The sequence below is a fragment of the Cucurbita moschata genome, unplaced genomic scaffold (genome assembly GCF_002738365.1).
Source record: "Cucurbita moschata cultivar Rifu unplaced genomic scaffold, Cmos_1.0 Cmo_Scf00024, whole genome shotgun sequence".
Lineage (NCBI taxonomy): Eukaryota > Viridiplantae > Streptophyta > Magnoliopsida > Cucurbitales > Cucurbitaceae > Cucurbita > Cucurbita moschata.
Window position 1 is genome coordinate 407,292 of NW_019268540.1, and position 9,119 is coordinate 416,410.

Sequence of the window (9,119 nt, forward strand, 5' to 3'; positions counted from 1 at the left end):
AAGTGTGAAATTGGTAAAATGGCAATGATGGAGATATGAATGAGCATTGAATGGACAGTACATTGGTAGACCACATAATTGGATTCTCCATCTTTGCCTCCTTTCTACTTCCCCTTTCTCCACAATAATAATTTCTCACCATTTCTTTTTTTTTTTTTTTTTTTATTTAATATTACTTATATTATATATATATATTTTTGTTATTTATCTAATTGGGCCTGGAAATAATATGGGCTTTTGTGAGTCGCAAGGCCCAAATTTTTAAATGGCAACAATGGTGTGTTGTTATATAAACTTCATTAATTACAAAGTCAATATATTAATAATTAACAACTTTATCAAAATTAAACCTTTTAATAATATTTAAAATTTAATTCAAAAATATTGTATAATAAAACATAAATAAATAATAATAATAAAGTATATATTTCAAATTAGTCCCTACAATTTTCATAATCAAATTCTTAGCCCCTCAATTTAAATTTTTTTAATTGTATCTCCAAAATTTGAACTAATTCCATCGAGGAAATTTTAATATCATAGCATAGCAAGCAAAAAAAAAAAAAAATATAGATATATATATATGTATGTATATATATATATATTCATGCCAGGTGGGCTCAGCTTTAGCAACAAACTTCAATTCATTTCCCTCTACTCGTTTGGCCAAAAAAAAGCCAAAAACATATGAAGGAGGAAAACCGACGTATCCCAAAATTGGAAAAAATGAGTCCCCTTTCGTCTCGAACTGAATCTCAGATTTCTCCTGAATCCGCCATTGGAGGGGACCCAGAACCTCAAATCTTCCCTTACGAGCCTGAATTCAGTTCCGAAGACGATCATGACGAGTCCGTTGTTCTGACGGACTGGAACAACACGAAGAAAAAGAACAAGAAGAAGAACCAGATCTTGCTTGAGGGCTTTGTGGAGGTTTCAGATGAGGAAAATTTGACGAGGACGAAGAGTTTGACGGATGACGATCTCGAGGAGCTCAAGGGGTGTGTGGATCTAGGGTTTGCGTTTTGCTATGACGAGATTCCTGAGCTCTGTAACACATTGCCGGCGCTCGAGCTCTGTTATTCGATGAGCCAGAAGTTTATGGACGACCACCAGAATGTTCCGGAACATTCTCCGCCCGAGTCGGTGGATTCGGGGTCCAGTCCGATTCCGAATTGGAAGATCTCTAGTCCTGGTGAGCGATTCGATTCGATTCCTAATCTCGATATTGATTGGAAAAATTAGTAGTGTTTAGAAGGAAAGTTGGTGTTTATGCATGGAAATTTGAAAAGAAATTCTCTATGTGTGTGCTTTACTGATAGTTTTTGAATTTTTTAGTCTTCCGCTCATATTTTGAATTGTTGGTTTAGGTTGAATATGAGTGAGTTTGTTTATATTGGGTTTTGAAATTGTTCTCTGTTCAGGTGATCATCCAGAAGATGTTAAAGCGAGGCTCAAATATTGGGCGCAAGCGGTGGCTTGTACTGTTAGATTATGCAACTAAAGGAGCCTGCAAAATTGAGAGACTGTTGTAAATGGAGATTTTTCTAGATTGTTAAAGAAGATGGCATGGATCTTCTACTTGAGTTCGTGCTTTGCAATCATAAAATTTTCCATTTGTGGGCAGAGATGATTTTTTCTGAAACTGTCTTTGTTTGGTCTGATTTTGATGATGGATGAAGAGAGAAGAAGAAGAAGAAGAAGAAGAAGAAGAACGTCTCAGGTTTTAGATCAGCCAATGATTCATTGGAGTTAAGAGTCTGATTCAATTCTTTAAGGTTAAGATATTAATAAATTGTAATAAGTAGAACATTGAGAAAGCATTATATTTCTTTCAAATTTTGGTTGCCTGTCTCTGATTATGTTTGCTGCTCTGTTAATTTGATGATTTTGCAATTCCAATCTTAGTTAGTTGAGTGGCTTTTATGCAGTGGTGGGAGCCCCATCAAAGCTTCACCAACAGCCTTTTGCTTCACACCTCTGCACATGCTGCTGAGGTACCTAACCTAACTGTAAAACAAAATACCATAATGGTTCTTTTGATGTTCCATTTTTTTGGTCTTGTTTCATATTTTTCTGACTTCCCGAGTGCTAACCAATGCCAGATATTGTGCTAACTGTTTCTGTTCAGCCCACAAATATGGCTGGATGAATACGGGTTTGCTCGATGTCGCTGGGAGACGTGTGGGAGAACTGCCTACTTCATCTGGGTTTATGATTGTTTTGCATCTTGAACTTGGTGGCATTTTCTAGCTTTGTATCATGAATGATAGTTTCTTGTTCATTTAGTTGGTTCTCCCTGAGTGCTAACTATTTCTTTCGATCCACACGCATGTCTGGATGAGTACCCGTTTGCCTCGCCAGATGTAGTTGGATGGGAGGGGAGGTAGGGATTAAGAACTGACTGCCTTGTCTTGAATTTATGATTGGTTTGCATCTTGAATTTGGAGTTGTTCTGTTGTTCTTGATTGAGATGATCATTTGTTGTAAATTGTAGTACATGACTGACAACGATCGATGTGTTCTCTTGTTCTGGATTAAGATGATCATTTGTTGTAAATTGTAGTACATGACTGGCAACGATCAATCGATCGTTCTTACTTTTGTTCCCTTCGTTCGTTCAGTTCTTACTTTTGTTCCTTTCGTTCGTTCAGTTCTTACTTTTGTTCCTTTCGTTCGTTCAGTTCTTACTTTTGTTCCTTTCGTTTGTTCAGTTCTTACTTTCGTGGCTTACCGAGTGCTAACTATCTCTCGTTGGTCCACACATATGGCTGGATGAATGAATACCCATTTGTCCCATGATGTTGGGATTGATGGGGGAAAACTGCCTGTTTCATCTCTACATCAAATGAATTCCATCTTGAACTTGAAGATGCTGTCTGGTTTTGTATGCTGACTGATGGTTTCTCGTAATGACATGACTGGAAAACGATCAACCGATCGGTTATTTTTTACTTCTTCCCTCGGTTTGTTCTTATCTCTGGTTTATGGAAAGAGCAACAGATTCTTCCAAACATGTCCAATGTCTTTTAGGTTCTATCATGTGATACAGGGAAATAGAGAACTGCACAGCGGACAATACCACACATCCCAAGTGAGGCGAGGCTTTTTGTAGGCCATGTAAGAGATTGAGGGGAACAAAGCTGAAAGAAACGGTTCATTTATGCAATCCTTGCTGTGTGATAGTGTACTAAAAGCTTATTCTTGTCGGGTGTTCTACGTTCTATTTTTAAGACGATTATCTTTCAGTTTCGGGAGCTAGCTTGAATGTCCACCTTTGAACGATGTTCGTTTAATCATTGATTTATTAGGATATTTTGTAATTTTATTGTCGGGTTATGTTATACGTTTCTGCTCGTTCTATTAGACGGCTTTCAAAAGTTGAAGGTGTTTTGATTGAATGTTGTGAGAGGGAATAAGGGAATAATTCTTTGGATAATTCCTTTTTGAGAATTATAATTCATTTCTATTAAGAGTTGGCCAATCTTATTTTGAATGGTAAAGGACAAAAAAGGGGCAATCATATTAATAAAATGTGTCCTTATTTTAATTATTCTCATTATTTTAATCTTTACCATCAGTTTGGGGTCAGAGAAGTTTAAACTCGACCTTATCTCAGGATAACTCTTTAAAGTTATGAGTCCTATGTGACCGTGCAATCACCCCTTTAGTGTGATATTTGGTATGGTCGAGATTAAATGTTTAGAAAAAAAAATTATTAAAATTTGACCAAAGAATAAATAAATAAATAAATAAATAAAAATTGGGGGTGTATATGTATATAGCTTTATGCCCCCAACTAACCAAGTCCGGAGCCCAATTAGGTGATGGAGAAGCCGCTCCATGAGTAAAAGGCCCAGAAGCATAGTCAATCCATGGCTACTCCACCCAAAAACAATGAAAAATGATTTGGGGTGAGAGAGGCTCGAACTCTCGACCTCAGGATAACTCAGAAGCTATGAGACCTACGCGCTAGCCAACTGCGCCACCACCCCTTGATGTGCAGTTGTTATGTTTTAGTTTAAACAATATATTGCAAATAAAATATCAAATCTTAAATTTTGTATCCAATAAATTTTTAAAATTTTAATTTACGAGATATTCTCATTCCAAATAAAGAATAAATTTACCTTTTAGAAGTTTGCATGAGAATGTAATGAATTAAAATTTATAATCAATTACTAATCACTTGAAATTAATAAAATGTTAAAATATAAGAATTAAATTGAAACTTTTTGATGAGGAATAAAATACATATTTTTGAAGAAAAATAAAACAAAAGAAAAAAGAAAAAGTAAATTTAAGCGATGGAAAAAGGAAAAGGAAGTCAAGAACACAGGGGCCTATTGGGTTGTTTGGTTTCTTGTACGCTTCCTTGGAAGAGTAAAAATGGTGTTTCCTCTGCTTACAATTTGAAGTTTCAGACCCTTAGGGTCAAGTCCACACCCTTCCGAAGGCCGTGGAGCTTGAACAACCGTCGACGATGGCCGCCGCCGCCGCCATCGGTACTTCACGCCCTTTCACTGTCTTGCTCTTTGTAATCATCAACTTACTTTCCAGCACCATCCTCGGCGGCGGCGGCGGCGTCTATGCTGATAATGGCGTGTTCAGCGTCAAATACAAGTATGCCGGACGGCAACGTTCTCTTAGTACTCTTAAGGCGCACGACATCAACCGTCAGCTTCGATTTCTTGCCGGCGTCGATATTCCCCTTGGTGGCTCTGGCCGGCCTGATGCCGTCGGGTAAGTGGATTCGTTTTTGTAATTTTTTTAAAGTGTTGTATGTGTCGATTGTGATGTGGTTTTAATTGAAGGGTTCACTTTGTTTTCAGACTTTACTATGCCAAAATTGGAATCGGGACTCCTCCCAAGAACTATTATGTTCAAGTGGATACAGGGAGTGACATTGTGTGGGTGAATTGTATTCAGTGTAAGGAGTGTCCGAGGAGAAGCTCTCTGGGGGTATTGTTTTAGTAAATGTCTTGTTACTTTTAGCATGTTGTTTTTACTCTTGGTTGATGTTGCGAAGGGGTTAATTGGAGTGTTTTTCCTTTGGCATCAGATGGAACTCACTACGTATGATTTGGAGCAATCCACTACTGGAAAATTGGTTTCTTGTGATGAACAATTTTGCTTGGAGGTGAATGGGGGTCCACTCTCAGGCTGCACTGCTAATATGTCCTGTCCATATCTTCAGATATATGGTGATGGGAGCTCGACTGCTGGAATCTTTGTCAAGGACTATGTTCAATATGATCGGGTTTCTGGAGACCTAGAGACTACAGCTGCTAATGGAAGTATCAAGTTTGGGTGAGTTGTTTTTATACTGCTTTTATGTACTCTATCGTGTAGCTCCAACTCAGTTTTGGGGAGTGATGAACGAGGTTGGTAACTTATAGTCTGGAAAGATGAAGAAGCTATAGAGAGACTACCATGCATCAATAACCTCTTCAACTTTGTCCCTTGCAAAACTCAAAATAATGGAGTCTTTGCGTAAAGAAAAAAGAACTCGAGAATGGCTGTCCAAGGAGAGGGCAAAATGTCCTTGTTCCTACAAGTTGAGCTCTGAGTATGGTATTCAAGCCGTAGTACTAGGCTACCAGCAGTCAGTGGAAGGGCCAAAGAGAATTAGGCGGAATTTGAGATATCCACGGCCAGATGACATGTGGAGCTTCCTTTACCCCACCCCCAACTCCACCCCCACCATCCTACGTTAAGCCTCCCTATTTTGTGCAAATTAAAAATCTCCAGAAGATTCTTATCGTAGTGTATGTACAAAACAAAATTTTTCTTATAAAGGAGACTAGAGGCAAATTTATTGAATGATGAAGGTACCCAAGTTTCACAGCGGTGACTTGTTGCTATGGTCATTTATGTACTGGAGAAGTTAAGAATGGAACACACCCTCCGTCAGTCATTTATCTAAATTGTCCTCTAATGCATTCTTGTGCTGAAGTGACTATGCTTAATGAAAGTGCTGAGCTGGAAGGTGGATGGATCTGGAGGAAGAGAGCCCTTGCTGGAGACTTGGTTATTCAAGAAAGTCTTGATTTGGTTAGCCTTAAAGAAACAAAATAGCACAACGTGGACAGAGGTTGGTCAAATTGATTTGGAGTTTCCACATTGCTTGGATGTCCTTTGAACGTTGGAGTATCAAGAGATTCATGTTGTTTTTATGGGGTGCCCCTCTTTTGAATGTTCTTGTTGCTGTGGAGGGTGATTTTATCTACCTTGCTATTTTGGTTGTCTACTCTTTTGGGATTACAGGGTATGGTCCTAACTCTTTACATTTTTAGGAAGGTGTGTTGAAAAGAGATTGAATACCTCTCTCATCTTCATTGGGATGCTTTCTCTGATTGCCTGTGGAGATTTTTATATGCCAAAAGAGTGATGAAAAAATATCCCAGTTCTTCATGGGAGAAGGGATTGTCATTCGTGGGGCCTTAACCCATATGAGGGCTTCTCTGCCTATTCTTTCTTTAGTTGCTTGTTTAATCTTTCTCCTTATAGTGAGTCAGTGTTCTTGGCCCTATGGAAGGTGAAAATTTCAAAGAAGGTTGAGTTCTTTGTTTGATAGGTCATTCACGAAAGAGTGAACAAGTTAGATCAAATCTTGAGGAATTTGTTCTTGTTGGTAGGGCCATTTGTTGCATTTTTTTTGCTGGAGAGTGGAGGAAGATCTGGTTCATATCCTTTGGAATTTTCAGTATGGTTAGGTTGGAGTTATTTTTTTGCAGCTTTTGGTTTGTAGGGTGTCAGACATAGAGACTACAGGGAGATGATTGAGGTGTTCTTCATCCATCCACTGCTTAAGGAGAAGGGGAGATTTATGGCATGTCGGGCTTGTGCGTTCTTGTGGGTTTGTGGTGGAAAAGAAACAATAGAACCTTTAGGGGAGTATGGAGGAGCTGTGTAATGTTTGGTCCCTTGCTAGGCTCAATATTTCTTTTTAACCTCGACATTGAAGGCTTTTTGCAATTATTTAAGGTCTTATTTTGCTGGAGTGAAGTTCCTTTCTTTAATGGAATTCCCTTTTGTGGGCTTGGATTCTTGCGTCACCCTTGTATTCTTGAATTTTTTCCTCAATAAAAGTTTGGTATTTCATTAAGAAAAATGTAGGTCATGGTCAAGGATGAAATGTGTTATTTTACCAAATTTGATGTACAGTGAGAAAATTCAAATCTACGAATTCTGATTGCAATTATCAATGTCTAAGAGAAGCCAATTGCCACATTGTAGCTTTTGTCAACATTGGCCTTCTGAGTTCCTGTCCTATTAATCTCTTAATCATTTCACTCAGAGCCACTTCTTTTAAACGTTTCTTATAATCATTATTTTTATTTAATTATTCCTTTTTGGTAGATGTGGTGCTAGACAATCTGGGGATTTAGGTTCGCCTGGTGAAGAAGCACTTGATGGGATACTTGGTTTCGGAAAATCAAATTCATCTATTATTTCACAACTAGCCTCCTCAAGAAAAGTGAAGAAGATGTTTGCTCATTGCCTAGACGGAATAAATGGGGGTGGTATATTTGCGATGGGACATGTTGTGCAGCCAAAAGTTATCATGACTCCGTTGGTACCAAATCAGTATGTAATTTGCTTTTTTTGCTCTCAATTGTATCTTTTGCTTATTGTTTGGTTTTCGTCTTTTTCCTATCTGTAGATTTTAGTTGGTTTCTGTGGTCCTTGCATTAATTTGTTGGTTTAGTTCTGCGAGTTTTCGAAATAAAAGCTTATGCAAAATGATATAAGATATTGTTTCAATGAAGCATAATAGTAGAGTTATTAAAATCTAATTTGAAAATGTTATGCTATTAAAGTAAAAATTTATGCTTTTATTCTCCTTTTATAATTATTTGCAATGTACTTTTTTACTACTTTCTTATTCACTTCTTTTTGGAGCTTTTTACCTTTGAGCATTAGTCTCGTTTTATTTCCTTAACAAAAAGTTTCATTTTTTTGGCAAGCCCAAAACTAATTTGTACAGTGCCATTGTTTTGTTAATTTTTGTGAAGCTTGTATAGTACACAACCTCAAATTGGAGTCGTCTTGACAAGTTATTTTGTAGTTATTCCACTTTCTTCATCAACTTAGATTGGAAGGTTTCTATGTGGACTTTCTAGTGGGGGAGTGACACCTTGTCCCTTTGCCCACTAGGTTGTTTGTTTCACTTTTTGTTAATGAAGTGATTTCCGTTTTTTATCCAGTCAATGATAAGATATGTCTTATTGTTATTTGTTTTTTGGTTGTTGAGTGCTTTCGACTACATTGAAAAATATGAATATTGATTATTTATGATTCAGAACCATAACTTTTTGCACTACTTGTGACTTCTTCTGTTGATAGCTTATTATGATTACCTTCTCTTTATTATGTATGTGATTTTTATCTTTTATTAATATCCTGTCATTAAATTCTAGGCCACATTACAACGTTAATATGACGGGAGTACAAGTTGGTCGTGTCATGTTAAATATTTCTGCTGATGTATTTGAGGCGGGAGATAGAAAAGGGACGATCATTGATAGTGGCACAACTTTGGCATATCTTCCAGAATTGATTTACGAGCCATTAGTGACCATGGTACGTGATAATTTCAGAGCTCTATCCATTTCAGAACTTTATTACAAATGTGAGATCACCATATTTGATTCTTTTGATTCTATTCTTGTAGATACTCTCACGGCAACACAATTTGGAAGTTCAAACCATTCATGGAGAATATAAATGTTTTCAGTACTCAAGAAGGTATGGAGCATTCTGAATTCGATTACTTGTAATTTTTTTGAAGTTCTTTATGTGAAATTCTGTCTTTTTTTAAACAGGCCAAAACAGAAGATTTTTCTTGATTAGTGTATTCTTTTATTAAAAAGAAAAAACCCAAACAAAAACTTAAAGAGTGATGTTATCATTTGACCCAGAAACGAAATCAGCAAGATAGATCTCTACATCAGTGTACGAGTCATTGAATATTTAACGTGAAGTAAAGATCCTCAGATAGTTTTTTTTAGCAAATCGTCTTTTTTGCTGTCTTGGTGTACATGCACCTCCTTCTTTTCCTTTTTTTTTTTTTTTTTTTTTTTTTTTTTTTTTTTTTTTTTTTTTTTTTTTTTTTTTTT

General features: G+C 36.9%; 2 protein-coding genes and 1 non-coding gene across 16 annotated transcripts in view; 2 read left to right on the top strand and 1 right to left on the bottom strand.

The window, feature by feature from the left end:
- The first annotated feature begins 638 nt into the window (after positions 1-638).
- LOC111460587 lies at positions 639-3,343 on the top strand. 12 transcript variants are annotated; one of them, XM_023103771.1, is made up of 6 exons: positions 639-1,192; positions 1,422-1,775; positions 1,929-1,994; positions 2,129-2,383; positions 2,712-2,963; positions 3,050-3,343. In XM_023103771.1, exons 1-2 carry the CDS (start codon positions 688-690, stop codon positions 1,499-1,501), a joined length of 585 nt encoding a protein of 194 aa, XP_022959539.1. In that variant the 5' UTR covers positions 639-687; the 3' UTR covers positions 1,502-1,775; positions 1,929-1,994; positions 2,129-2,383; positions 2,712-2,963; positions 3,050-3,343. The 12 variants fall into 12 exon arrangements, with proteins under 12 accessions (XP_022959539.1, XP_022959538.1, XP_022959546.1 ...); XM_023103770.1 differs by having other exon boundaries at positions 2,103-2,383; positions 2,712-3,343; XM_023103778.1 differs by lacking the exon at positions 2,712-2,963 and having other exon boundaries at positions 2,103-2,179.
- Positions 3,344-3,907: 564 nt separating this feature from the next.
- On the bottom strand, positions 3,908-3,992 carry TRNAM-CAU. The gene is given in 2 exon segments: positions 3,908-3,943; positions 3,955-3,992. It is a non-coding gene; the product is annotated as a tRNA-Met (tRNA).
- A 326-nt stretch (positions 3,993-4,318) lies between these two features.
- LOC111460583 (aspartic proteinase-like protein 2) overlaps positions 4,319-9,119 on the top strand; it is an 8,322-nt gene continuing 3,521 nt past the window's right edge. For all 3 annotated transcript variants that reach the window (XM_023103762.1, XM_023103764.1, XM_023103763.1), the window contains exons 1-6: positions 4,319-4,740; positions 4,830-4,959; positions 5,060-5,307; positions 7,360-7,587; positions 8,421-8,583; positions 8,675-8,748. In XM_023103762.1, coding sequence (XP_022959530.1) covers positions 4,481-4,740; positions 4,830-4,959; positions 5,060-5,307; positions 7,360-7,587; positions 8,421-8,583; positions 8,675-8,748 — 1,103 coding nt within the window. In that variant the 5' untranslated portion in view covers positions 4,319-4,480. The remainder of the gene's footprint in view (positions 4,741-4,829; positions 4,960-5,059; positions 5,308-7,359; positions 7,588-8,420; positions 8,584-8,674; positions 8,749-9,119) is intronic.

Coding starts and splice junctions, on each gene's coding strand:
- LOC111460587 (XM_023103770.1), top strand. CDS start 688: ATGAAGGAGGAAAACCGACGTATCCCAAAATTGGAAAAAATGAGTCCC. Junction 1,193..1,421: donor TTGGAAGATCTCTAGTCCTG/GTGAGCGATTCG, acceptor TTCTCTGTTCAG/GTGATCATCCAGAAGATGTT.